Below are 13711 nucleotides of genomic sequence, written 5' to 3' on the forward strand. Positions count from 1 at the left end.
TGATGAAATAACTGACAACGATATTGTGGAAATGGTGACACAGGGGGAAGAAGAAGAGGAGGAGGAGGCATCCTTAGATGACAGGAAAAATCTCATCCCACATTCGGAAGGGTTCAAGACAATTGAGGCAGCGCTGCAGTATATTAGTGAGCAGGAGGAAGTGACGCCAGCTGATATCATCTGCTTGCGTAAGTGGAGGGACATTGAATCATGGAAGAGGGCTAAAAGGGTGAAGCAGTTATCTATCAAGGATTTTTTCAAAAATTAAAAACTGTAAGTTTTGACTCTTTCATCTTAGGCCTACCTTTTCACATTTGTGTGAAAAGGTAGGCCTAGAACTCCGGCCCATCCGGCTTTTGTGTTATCCGGCCTGCCCTTCCACCACATTAGGCCGGATAGTCGAGAGTCTACTGTATGCCATTTTATATGCATTCCTCAACTTGCTACAGTACATATGAAACTGGTGAAACATGGCCTTTCTTTAACAAACCTTAACAACCATCACAGAAAACACCTGTTTTTTTTTCACTGCAGCTCTGTATCCTAGCTCTTACTAAATTCTCCATGGAACTTTGCAACTCCAAATACACAGATTGGACTCTAATTTGTAGCTTCAATCTTGTCAGCATCTTAGTGAAGTGGAACACTTTTACTCTCTTTAGACTCCTTTGGGACTTGCCCTGTCATAAGACCCTTCTTAAACAGTTATGTGAAAGTTGTTGATAAATCCTTGGAACATTTCCTTAAATCAAAGTGGTGATATGTCATTGATTCCTATCACCTTATTAACATGATTAGCATGAAGGTATATTCATCATATATCTTCCTCATTTGCTATATGTCCCTCTCCCACCATTCTACCCTTGTTTCAATAATGGAATACCGTGAGTTGGCATAAGTTTTCAAGTGAGTTTTCCTCCATTTTTATATTTCATTCTAACCTTATGTGCTCAAGATCTTCACAGTTCACACTTCTGAAGATGAAATATCTTGATGACCTGCTCATTAAATATCCCAATTATATCTTCTGCAGAAGTTTCATCCATTGAGTTCATCTTACCATAATAATTCTTTCTTCTGCTTGCCATATAAATTTCTTGAACTGACTAGCAATTGCTGCTCATACTTTGACTATCCTTATCAATCAAATCACCTTTCCTATTTTGCTCTTTATATTTTTCATGGAAATTATTATCATTTGATTCATGCTGGCACAATTATTCCTTCTTCTTCCAGCTTGCAGCTTAATCTCTTCATTCATCAATTTTACACCTATCTCATTTACCTCCAACATTCAGACATTGCCAATGTAAAATAGCTGTCGATGTTTTTAATTAATGCCCAAGCAATACTGCCCTCCTTTCTGTATATGCCTCATTTCATGCTATGCTGCATGAACAGCATAGGGAAACAGCATTCCTTGCTGTTTCCTGTGCTCTTCATAATCACTAGCCTTGTAGTTCTACATATAGTAGATTTCGGTTAATTGGGATATTTTGATCATTTTGGCCCAATTAAGTGGTTACCCCAATTATGTGAAGTTTCAAGATAATAGTTAAAAACATATAAAAGACAAACTAAAATTTCACCGAGCAACAAAAATCATTTATTCAAATTAATTACAATAGCAAAATATGTACGTATTTAAATTTTCCTCATTGTTAATATCAACAGACAGGCAATTTTTTTGGCTTGTGACTAATCTTTACATGGCATCTTGTAAGAGTTCCAAATTTTATAAAACTAAAATTAAAAACATTATCAAAAAACAAAGTACTGAAAAACTTTCCATTTTTCTGATTAGGAATTGGTTCAGAATGAAAGATGACACAAGTAATGTTACTTAAAAACAACTGTCATCCCTCCTCCAAAAAAAAAAAAAAAAAGAAAGAAAAAAAAGGTAATAACTGTAGAAGCCAAGTCAGTGAGAATCGTGATGAGTCATTTACACACTTCACTTAAAACATGTGGAGGAACAAAGCTGATGAATCATTTATAAGGTGTGGTTTGGTGCAGTATCACCTTTGCACTCCTTGTGCCAATAAGCCTTAAACCAACTAGCCATTTACAAGAAATTACCTCAGAGGGATAATCATGAGTGCTGCATCTCCTGTCCCAAATAAGAAAAGAAAACTGGCAATTTTCTTGATTTGGTTTGGTTCTTTAAAATCTGCCCCAAATACACAGCTGCCTCAATTCACCAGATTCTGTTTATGTTTATATCACAAAAGTCTACATTTGTCTAACCATTGATAACTTAGCAGTCAGTCTTACCAAATGGAGAGATCAATTACATACTGCCTAAGATAGCTGTGCCTCAAGAATTCAAGAAATTAATTTTCCTTATTTTGTTTATATTTACCATAATTGAAATCACCCATAGTGATCACTACTGTTTTGTTCACTAATCCAGTTTAGTCCCTAATTTTTCCTGATTAACAAAATCTCCTCCTGGTTACCATTCGCATAAGATAAACAACTATCACTTCCTGGTATTTACCAGGTTCAGCAGGGGTGCTTCCACTCATATTTTGGACAAACAGGACATTTAGTTGAAAAAACAACTAGAAGAACACTTGTCTTATATCAATAGCAATAAACCTGACAAATCTGCCCTTGCTCAGCATGGAGGGGACAGTGACCACAATATCCTATGATACAATAATCACCTTTTATATCAGTTCCATTTCAGGTTTGAGCAGTCATTTAAAGAGAGTGCTGAAGCATTTCTACACATCAAACTTAAATCAGAATGAGTGTCTATCCATTGCCAAGATTTGGAAGAGTCTCAGACTCATAAATGGCAATAGCAGGCAATAGTGTGCTTCCCCCCCACCTTTTTCTTTTAAATATCATGTGTCATTCGATCATTTGGTTTATCTACATTTTGTTGATTTTTGTATTTCAAATAATTTTAATGTTATTTTTGGCTTAATTGTAATCTCATTTGATTGTATAATTGCCCCTATGGTGGCATTCTGACATGAGGCTCTGCTCCGTAAATAGGATTAACTTTCTTTGTTCTAGCATCACTTTGTGGTTATGCAGATGCACTGATGATGGCCCATTAATTTCTGGCTGAAATATTTGCAATAATAAAAATGATTAATCTTTATTCTTGTGAATATGTGTGTCTTATAGTCTAACAAATCCAGCTTGCCTATATATTCCTTTGCCACCACTCTCTGCATTGCCTGCTCTATAATTAAGCACTTCCACAGTGCAATTGGAAAAATAAAAGGACATCACACCCTTCAACTGGAAAAGACTTGAATTCAATTCTCAATACGATAAAAGGAATCTTTATATGGAGATTTTCAATTGAAGACAAGTCTCATACACAGGTAGTAGGGATTTTTTTCTCCCAGAAATATGGATTTTTCATCCTGCAATCAACCAGAGAACTCACACAACTTACAAGCAAAAATACTAATAATGGGTAGCAGATAACACTGCATATAGATGGAGTATAGAGCTCTTGTGTTTTCTTATATAGAGAAACATGTAACGTATTCATAACTATAAATTCACACATATGCCAGAGTAATTAACTTTTTAATAATATGTAAATATTTCATCTTAAGTATCATAAGCATCATCAGCACAGTTATTAAACAACAATGGGAATTACATTAAAAAAAAACACATTAGTGTGCATGCTTATATCAGAATCCCTCTATGTATACAGTAGCCTGTTTAATGACTAAATACTATTGGGCTGTAATTAAATTAAAACTGATAATTTTATTTTATACAGTTGAGGATAAAATTTCCCAGACTTTTGGGATAGTGAGACAGTCGTTCCAGTTAAGATTGGGTCTGTGCCGTAAGGCTTCAGCACTTTCTTTATACAAACACTCATGTTTATATACGGATTGATGTAGTAACTTGGTGCACTGCCATTGGATCCTGTGGTTGGCATTTTCAACTCCATATTGTGCAAGACCCGATTTGTGAGATTTAATAAGATGGATGTGGTCTTGATGTTCAGAGATGTTCTGAAAATAAACGTATCTTCTTTTTTTTTTCACCTGTGGTTTTAAGCTATATACACAAGTATTAAATTTGCAATTCAAATCTTATGTAAAAGAGAGTTCTGAGAAAAACAAAATGGATTAAAAAAAAGAGACGATCATTTATTGTCTCAGCATTTTCATTAAAAATCCTGATGGAAAAGTCCTGAATTTAACATAGAAATAAACATAACATCTGTAGATTGCCACAAAATCTTTGACAAAGTCATAAGGAACAAGTTATGAATTATACTGAAGATGTTAAACATTCCAAATCTGCTTCATTCAGAAACTAACATATACCAAATAATCAAATGATGACAATGAAGCAGTGAAGAAGATATACAGAACAAAAACTCATAAACAGAGGGGCCCCATCAGGTATTCCCATTGTCACTACTCTTATTTAATATTTATATAGATGAAATAGCAAAGAAATGAATGAAAAATATAAATTCAGCATCTAAACTGAATCATGGAATTACACTTAATACCATTTTATGTGCAATGATCAAATAATTAGCAAAAAGGGAAGATGAACTTCAGAGATGTGTATAATTACCAAAAAATTTGAAATATAAATATTAACAGATAAAAGATAAACAATGGCTTTTAAAGGACTATCTCATATCTTGTTCAGATATGAGATAGTCCTGCGACATCACATATCGCAGTCATATTTTTGGTTTTGGTTCAAGAGTGAAAATTCCAGAAAAAGAGTAGGTGTTCTAGAAAAAGGTTGGCTAAGTTTGGTGATAAGAGAGAGCCCATTGCTGTTCCTTCCTCTTGTTTATAAATTTTTTCTTTCCATGTGAAGAGTCCAGATGTGATAGCAAATTCGAAGAATTCCATAATATTGGATGGAAATTTTTGAGTTAACAATTCTATTGTCTCCTTGTGAGGAATATTAGTGAAGAGCGAGACAATGTCGAAGCTTATTAGAATGTCTGTTTCTGACAGCTGAATGTCTTTTATTTTTGTGTGAAATTCTGTGGAATTTTTAATTGATGAAGCTGAGTGGCCTATGAGAGGACAGAGAAGGTTAGACAAAAATCTTGATATTTTGTAAGTGAAGCTGCTTATAAAATCCACAATAGGTCTAAGTGGATAGTTGTTTTTGTATAATTTAGATGAACCATATATTCTAGGAGGCCTGGCATCGTATGTTCTGAGTCTTTTGATGGTTTCCTGATCTGTTGATGTTGTTTCATTCAGTAACTTGTTGAGTTTCTTGAGCTGTTTTTTGTAGGATCATAATCTAGCTGTGAGTATGTATTTCAATCTTGAAACAACAGATTCATTTTCTGGTCTTATGAATTGTATGTAAGACACGGCACCACTGGTATTCCCTTTGAAAGAAACACCAGCCATCTGTCTAATATTGAAGACAATAGACTATGTTTCAAAATAGCCAAAGTAATCTATGATGCCAAACCTCCAGACTTGAATATTCTGCCATCAGAATTAAAAGCCCTGAACTCCTTAACATGAAATAAAAACACAGTTATCATCAAAGTCGACAAGGGGGAATAGCACTGTTGTCGTAATATTAATTGTCTTAATACTGTTGTCTTAACTTAATACTAATCCAAATAATACTAAATATACTATGGGTTTACATCCTTTTGGGTAAATATCACATAAAATAAAAAAAAAGTGTGTGTGTGTTACTGATATATGCATGTATTACTGTATATATAATGAGTACTACATAACATTAGGTGTCAGTATAATCATCATATTTTAAAATCATTATAATGATCTCTACTGTAAGATATGGTTTGATGATTATGATTTCCAAACTGTTACATTAGGTAAACTTACCAGGCAATTTTGCAAGCACAATTTTTGGACACTTTGGAACAGGTGGCAGATCAAATTGCTCAGCATCACTACTGTCCTCATTAAATAGACATGGATCAATGGCTTCTAGTAATTTCTTTGCTAGCTGTTAAAAATAACAAAAGTGATCTTTGACTATCTAATTTTTTTTCTTATTTGACAACTTGTAAAAAAAAAAAAAAGACCATACATAAAACAATTTATAAAATTTCAAGACACACAGTTCTTGAGAGTTGAGAAACCTTCTAGTGTGAAAATCTAAAACAATGTAATAATGAGTTTTGATTCCATGAAGGCCTGTCAGTGTTAATCATTGCAATAGCAGTTAACTTACCCTCAAGAAAAGGAAGATTTTTGAATGCCACACTTTCCAGTAAATTCCTTACTGGAAAGCATGTAGAGGAAGCCTATCAATTCATCAGAATGTAAGGTGATATGTATGTTTTTGCATTATGATGAGGGCAGGATACCTTTATTTATAAACTATTTAATTACTAGGGGCCCCCCACTCCTACTTGCTGATGCACATTGATTCCATATCTCTGATCTCTTCCTACTCTGCAGCTCAATCCCTTTGCTTACTCAAACAATTCTGTCAAACCAAGGCAACCAAACTGCACTCAGTTTTGATTGCTTCAGTTTTTGTTTACATCAAAGTGATGGAGAGGATATAGGGTCATATAACTAAGATGCTATTATTATTATTATTATTATTGCATCCTTCATGGAGTTGGCAGACTCATCATGGAAGGTTCATTCAACTGACAACATATTTATTATACCAAATCTTAAAATCCTTAACACTCCATGCATTAACAACACATTCTGGTAATGTGTTCCATTCACTGACAATTCTCCATGTAAAAAATCTACTCCTCACACTCCTCTTTACCACACTCGTACATAACTTCCAGGGATGACCTCTGGTTTTTCTGCTATCGCCTTCTACTTTTTTTATAATCTCATATGGATTAATCCAATAAATCCTCTCACAAACTTAATATGTGATATGTCTCTATCATATCGCCTCTTTTCCTCCTATCCACTAAATTCTGCAATCTACATTTTTCAACTTCCCTCCATAGCTAGCAGAAGTCCTGATATTGTCTTAGTAACTCGCTTCTGATCCTCTCCAATGTCTCCATATCACACTGAAAACCAGGTGACCAGATTTGAATACAATAGTTCAAGTGTGATCTGACAAGTTCTTTATACTATTAGGGCTGTGCAATATATCTATGCCAATAGACTGAAGGTCTCTGGGTTCCAAAAAACTGGGTTCTAGGCAGAAGAGAGGAGATTATGACAGACATATAAGGGATTATAAAACAAATAAAGAACAAATTTTTTGACACTGACAAGAGAGAAAAGAACAAGCAGTTGCTCTTGGAAGTTTGGTAAAAGCGAGGTTTAATATTAAGGAAGTGAGAACTAGATTTTTATTTTATTTATTATGTTTTTTTTTTTATTGAGAATGGAGAACAGAGTTGCTTAAGAATGTAAGCTACATAAACAGAAGGAAATATCTACATAGTCTATAAGGAATATGGAGAACCAACCAGAGTTCAATTTTTTTAAGTAACTCTGACTATTTATTTGATAATCATGGTTATTTTTTATATCCTTTGACATCTGTTTGGATACTGAATGAATGAGATGGACTAATAATTTATAAATACCATGATAGATAGGGTGTTACAGTTATACACATTTCTTCACTACTTCTGTCAGGAAACTAGGGCAAGCATTGAATAGTCAGTTAATGGAACAGAATCAAACTCCAGAGTTGAAGATAACCACAAACAATATTAGAAACATCAACTGAAAAGAGATAATATCAGTGAAGCAATTACAGATATAACTTGAGACAAATGGTGTAACCAAGACGAAGAAGATTTAAATAGGAGCAAGATACTTGAACATAAATACTTACAGATACTATAAGATGTTATATTTAGACAACAGAAATCAGAAAAAGAAGTAGCAACATTATTAATAAATAAATTAATTAACTTTTAATTTATTAAATTTATTTTTGAAAATTCATTAATTAATAAATTTTGAAATGTGAAACTGGATAATGAAAGTTATTTAGCTTATGGTCTCATAGAGTATTATTAGTATTATTACTATATGGGTATCTTCATGAAATCAGAAGACTCACTGTGATAGACCCATTTTTCACATAGTATATATATCTTACCATTCCTTGAACTTGTTCACTGATGAAGCACTCACTCTCAACCACCTCTGGCAACCTATTCTGCCCATTCACTACCCTTAAAGCAAAAAGTCTAGTCTTCTTCTTCTTCTTTCACTATGCCTTATCCCATGTTAAACGTGGGTCAGCGCACCGATCTTTAACCTTCGTCTTCCAAGTTCTCCGGTCCAGGGCGTCCTTCGGACTCCATCCTTTCTCCCTAAGATCCTCTGTCACCTTATCCCTCCACCTGAGCTTGGGCCTGCCTCTTTTCCTCCTTCCCTCCAACTCCATATACTCCACTCATTTATCAACATACTCCTCACCCTTCCTCTCTACATGTCCAAACCACCTCAGCCTACGTTCTTGTATCTTCTTGCCAATTGGTCCCACCTTAACCGTCCCTCTGATGTAGTCATTCCTTATCCTGTCCTTTTTTGTCACACCACTCATCCATCTCAACATCTGCATCTCCGCTACCTCCATATTCCTCTCCTGTACCTTGGTTATAGGCCACGTCTCCACACCATGGAGCATCGCCAGCCTCACCACCATCTTATACAGCTTTCCTTTCCTCTTACAACTCACTCTCTTGTTGCAAAGGATCCCGCTCATCTTCCTCCAATTCATCCAACCGCATGTTATTCGGTGCTGTATTTCCTCATCCAAGTCACCATTTCTCTCGACAACCGAACCAAGGTACTTGAATTTCTTCCCTGAAATTAGCCTTTCACCCTGGAGTCGTATGACCATATCTTCGTCACTCCCCATTGACATATATTCAGTCTTCACCTGGTTAATTCTCATGCCTCTCTCCTCCAATGCCTTTCTCCACTCTTCCAGGGTATTTTCAAGCTTCTCTCAGGATGATTCGCATAGAACAATGTCATCGGCAAACAGCATGCTCCATGGTGCCTCCTTCTTGACATCCTCCACTAGTACATCCATGACCAGGTCAAAGAGGTAGGGGCTCAGAGCTGACCCTTGGTGTAGCCCTACGACAATGGAGAACCCTTCTGTCATACCGACACTAGACCTGACCTGAGTTTCTGTTCCCTCATACATCTCCTTCACCAACCTCACGTACTTCTCCGACACATTCCTTCTTCCCCATACATCTCCATACCTCCTGCCTGGCCACTCTGTCATATGCCTTTTCCAGGTCTATAAACACCATGTACAGATCCACTTGCATCTCTCTATATTTCTCCATCAATTGCCTTAGTGCAAATATCGCATCTGTTGTCCCTCTTCCTGGCATAAATCCAAACTGCTCCTCACCAATTTTCGTTTCCTGCTGTATCCTTCCTTCAATTACTCTTTCCCATAGCTTCAATGTGTGTGACATCAGCTTGATCCCTCTATAGTTGCCACAGTCTTGAACATCTCCTCTTCTTTTGTAGATTGGGATGAGAATACTTTTCCTCCATTCCTCTGGTATCTTTTCCTGTTGGGCGATTTTCCTCATTAGATTCCATAACATATCCACGTACTCACTGCCCAAACTTTTCCACATTTCCCCAGGTATCTGGTCTGCCCACACAGCCTTTCTATTCTTCATTTTTCTTAGTACCCAATCCACTTCCTCTCTACTTATGTCTTGCACCGGTCTCTCGTTTGCCTCTCCATCCTCACACCTCTCTCTCAGATTCTCCTCATTTAGTAGTTTACGGAAATATTCTTTCCATCTTCCTCTGATTTTGTCCTCCTCTTGTAATACTACTCCTGAGGCATCCTTTATCTGCTTGACTGATGTTATGTCTTTCGAGGCCTTATCTCTGGCTTTCGCTATTCTCAACAACTGAGCTTCACTGTTTCTCTCCAGTTCTTCATAAACCTCATCAACTGCCCTCGCTTTCGCCCTTGCCACAGCTCTCTTTGCATTTTTCTTCACTAATCTATATGCCTCCTTGTCGGATCTAGTTCCAGTCATGTCCCATTTTTTCTTTGCCTCTTTCTTTTCCTTGATCTCCAACTGCGCCTCCTCATTCCACCACCATGCCTCCTTATCCTCAGGCGGTCCCTTTCCTGATGTTATACCAATCACCTCTTCTCCAATTTTTCTAATATTCCGACTATTAACGTCCCACTATTCTTCCACATCCTCTGGTAACTTCATTTCTTTCAATACCTTTTCTTTAAACTTATTCCTTGGGCCTTCCTCATCCAATTTCCACCACTTTATTCTCCTCTGTATTCACCACTTCTGTCTATTCTTCTTTTCCCCTTTTATATCACAGTCTACCACAACCAAAAAGTCTAGTCTAAACATCCTTATAATCACACTGTTATATAACTGCCAGGAGTGACCCCTGGTTCTCTCTCTCTCTCTTCCTGCCATGTACTGAAAAAAAGTCTTCAGTGTCAATTCTATAAAATCCATTTAATAACTTAAATACTTATATCATAATCTCTCTTTTTTGCATGTTAGCTAGTTTTTGAAGCTTGTAGACCTTCAATCTATTCTCCTAGGGAGCATTCCACAGATCTGCCATAATCTTGTCACTCACTTCTGGATCCTCAACACCAATTCATGTCTATGGAATTTAAATAATTAGATCTATGAACAGTAGTCCAGATGTGATCTCATCAAAACCTTATAAAGGGGAATATTAACTTTCCTATCCCTTCCTGTTCATGTATTTTTCAAAAGGGATGCAATCTGATGTGCTGTTTTGGCAACCTAATATTGCCCTCTGAACTTCAATTCCCTGTCCACAATCATTCCCCTGCCCCCAATCCCAGCCTCATTAATTTTCTGCAGTTCAGTTCCATCAACTTGTGATCTTTTCTTCCTAAAGTGCATCACCTTACCCTTGGCCAGGTTAAACTGGCAGCCCTTCACTTTTGCCCATACAGTCAGTCTAGGTCATCTTGCAGGATCTCTACATCATGTTCATTGACTATCACTCTTCACAGCTTTGCATCATCAGAAAATAACTGAGTATTTCCCCTCATATCATTTCCAATATCACTGATGTATAAATTAACCAGCAAAGGACCATGTACTGAGCCCTGTGGTACACCACTGGTTATTTGCTTTCTCCTCAAATTCAACTCTTCTCATACACCATTCTTAGATATTGTTTACAGGCAGAAAAGGAATGATTAGATTCTATCCATCAACCAAACTTTTATCCAAATCACCAGTTTCACATCCATCTCCATATTAATACCACATGGACAGCTCCATGGAGTCCTAATTAAGGGAGGCCCTAAACTTATGCCAAGCTATCTAACATTTGTGCAATATCTATCATACTTTGCTTCGAACTCATTCACTGTCACAGCACCCACAACAGCTTCTGCAACCTATTCCACTCATTCACCACTCTCCAAGCAAAAAAAAAAAAAAAATCTAGTGCCCTCATACACGCATGTTAAATACACTCTGGGCTCAATTTCCAGAATGGTCCCTAGTACTCCCACCACCAGACCCATTATGAAACATTTCCTCACTTTTAATCTTGTAAACACCTTTCAGTAATTTCTATGTCTCAATCATATCATTTTCTCAATCATTCCTTTTCTGCCTGTTAAGTAATTTCTGTACCCACAGACCTTCAACCTATCTTCATAAGGTGCATTCCATAGATCTGTTAAAATATTGGTCACTGGCCTCTGAATCCTTTCCACATCTTCCTCATCCTCAAGAAACTTAAGTGACTAGATCTGTTGCAGTAGTAAAGATGGAGTCTTACTAAGTCCTATAAAGTGGTATAACAGCTTGCTTATCTCAGCTCATCAGGGTGCTGTTCAATAACCAAGTAATCAAATTAACTGTTTCAGCAACTTTTGCAATATGCTTCTACACTTTACCTTCCTATCTACCACCACAAAATCCTGGCTTCATCTATTTGCTGTAGTACATTTTCATCAATGTGGTACACATCTGGTAATCTTTTCACTCCAAAATGCATAAACTTATACTTTGCCACATTAAAATGAACCTGAAAAATTTTAATATTACCTTTATTGACCATTACTCTACCCAATTTTTAATCATGCAAACAACTGAATCGTTTCTCTCAGATGTACCAATTAAACAGTGGCCTAAAAACAGAGTTCTGTGATACATCACTAGTTGCAGGCCTTCTACTGGACTCTACTTGTAAATAAACTACTGTCTAGTATCTTTCTGTTAATCACACTCTCTTATCCACTTTATCAACTTTATTTTCATCCTCATGTGCTGCAATATTACTGATTAGAATTCCATGCAATATCTTGTCAAAAGCCTTTGCGAAGTTCAGCAGTATCACTGTAAACCCATTGGCTTTATCCAACTCAGCTGTCGCTGTATTATAAAATGTGAGCAAGTTACTGTGGAATGTCTCGCTCATCACAAAAACATGTTGCACCCCCATATAGTATCACATTCTTGTATAACTTGACAACTGCTGAGATGCTGATCAGATGGTAATTTGCTACCTCAGTCCTGGAGCCACCTTTATGCAATGGGACTATTTCCCTCTCTTTCCATCCCCTTGAGACTAATCAAGAGAAGAGACTTAAATTAAAAAAATGGGGTCAAAACCATTGCCAATTCCATTTCTCATAAATTCTCACATGCTCAGATTGTGAGATTGGAAAAGTCACATCTAAGTGGTATCAATGAAACTTGTTATAGATCCAGAAATTAGCTGTTAAGTTTGTATAAAAATGCTAGAAGTATCAGAAACAAGGGAAATTAAATGGTTGGTTTGATTGCGTTCGTTCATTCAAAAATTATTGGAATACGTGAGACATGGGTGGATGAGGATGATATCCTCACAGGAATAAAGATGGACGGTTATGATGTTTTTCGTGAAAATAGATAAGGTAAAAAGGAAGGCAGAATGCTATTGATGACAGAAAAGGAGTTATGTAGATACAAGGGATACGTGCAAGAGGAAAATAGTGGCAGTGGTTATGAGAAGATATGGTGTGAGATCGAGGGGAAGAGAATGAAATACTTAGTTGGATATTGCTATAGAGCTAGTAATGTGGAAAGTAGTGACCATAAAATGTATAAACAAATCAGCTAAGCAAATAAGAAAAGGGTAATCATAATGGGTGATTTTAGTTAGGGCTATACAGACTGGGATGATGAAATAGTAAATGGAGGTAAAGAAAATTAATTTCTCAACTTTTTAAGAGACAACTTCAGACAGTATGTAACAGAGAGCATATTAGGATTGATCATCTCATCAGAGGATATCATCATAAATGAGATGTCAAATCTTACTCAAGTTGGTGAAAGTCACCTGAGTGATTACATGATTATATGGGTGATTGCCAGTCATGTGAGGACTTCTGTGAGGAAAGTGTATATATATGGAACTACAAGTCTGGCGATTATGAGAAGCTCAGAAGGCAGCTTGCAGGTGTAGCATGGAATGAGGAGTTGGGTGGAAAGCAGATCAATGCAGCTTGGGTGTCTATTCAAGAACTATCCAAGATAAGCAATATATAAATGAATTTTAAAGGTCAGAAGGTTAAATAAAGTAGGTGTGAAAATGGATGAATGAAGAGATTAAGAAGGAATTATGGAGACAATATAAGCTGACTGGTAAGAATGAATTTCATGAGGAGTATGTGGAACAAGCAAGGAGGGCAGCTCAGTTTGTAGGTTCATACTACAAAGGTGCAGTATGAGTACCAGTTAGCTAATGAA

General features: G+C 36.4%; 1 protein-coding gene across 1 annotated transcript in view; it reads right to left on the reverse strand.

The window, feature by feature from the left end:
• The window catches only part of LOC150102509 (cilia- and flagella-associated protein 61-like), a 509206-nt gene that overhangs the window by 139817 nt on the left and 355678 nt on the right, over positions 1–13711 (reverse strand). Inside the window, exon 13 of the mRNA XM_090399377.1 lies at positions 5838–5961. Coding sequence (XP_090255503.1) covers positions 5838–5961 — 124 coding nt within the window. The remainder of the gene's footprint in view (positions 1–5837; positions 5962–13711) is intronic.

This window comes from Typopeltis vanoorti, chromosome 10, assembly GCF_054136105.1.
Source record: "Typopeltis vanoorti isolate ZY-2024b chromosome 10, IOZ_Tvanoo_1.0, whole genome shotgun sequence".
Lineage (NCBI taxonomy): Eukaryota > Metazoa > Arthropoda > Arachnida > Uropygi > Thelyphonidae > Typopeltis > Typopeltis vanoorti.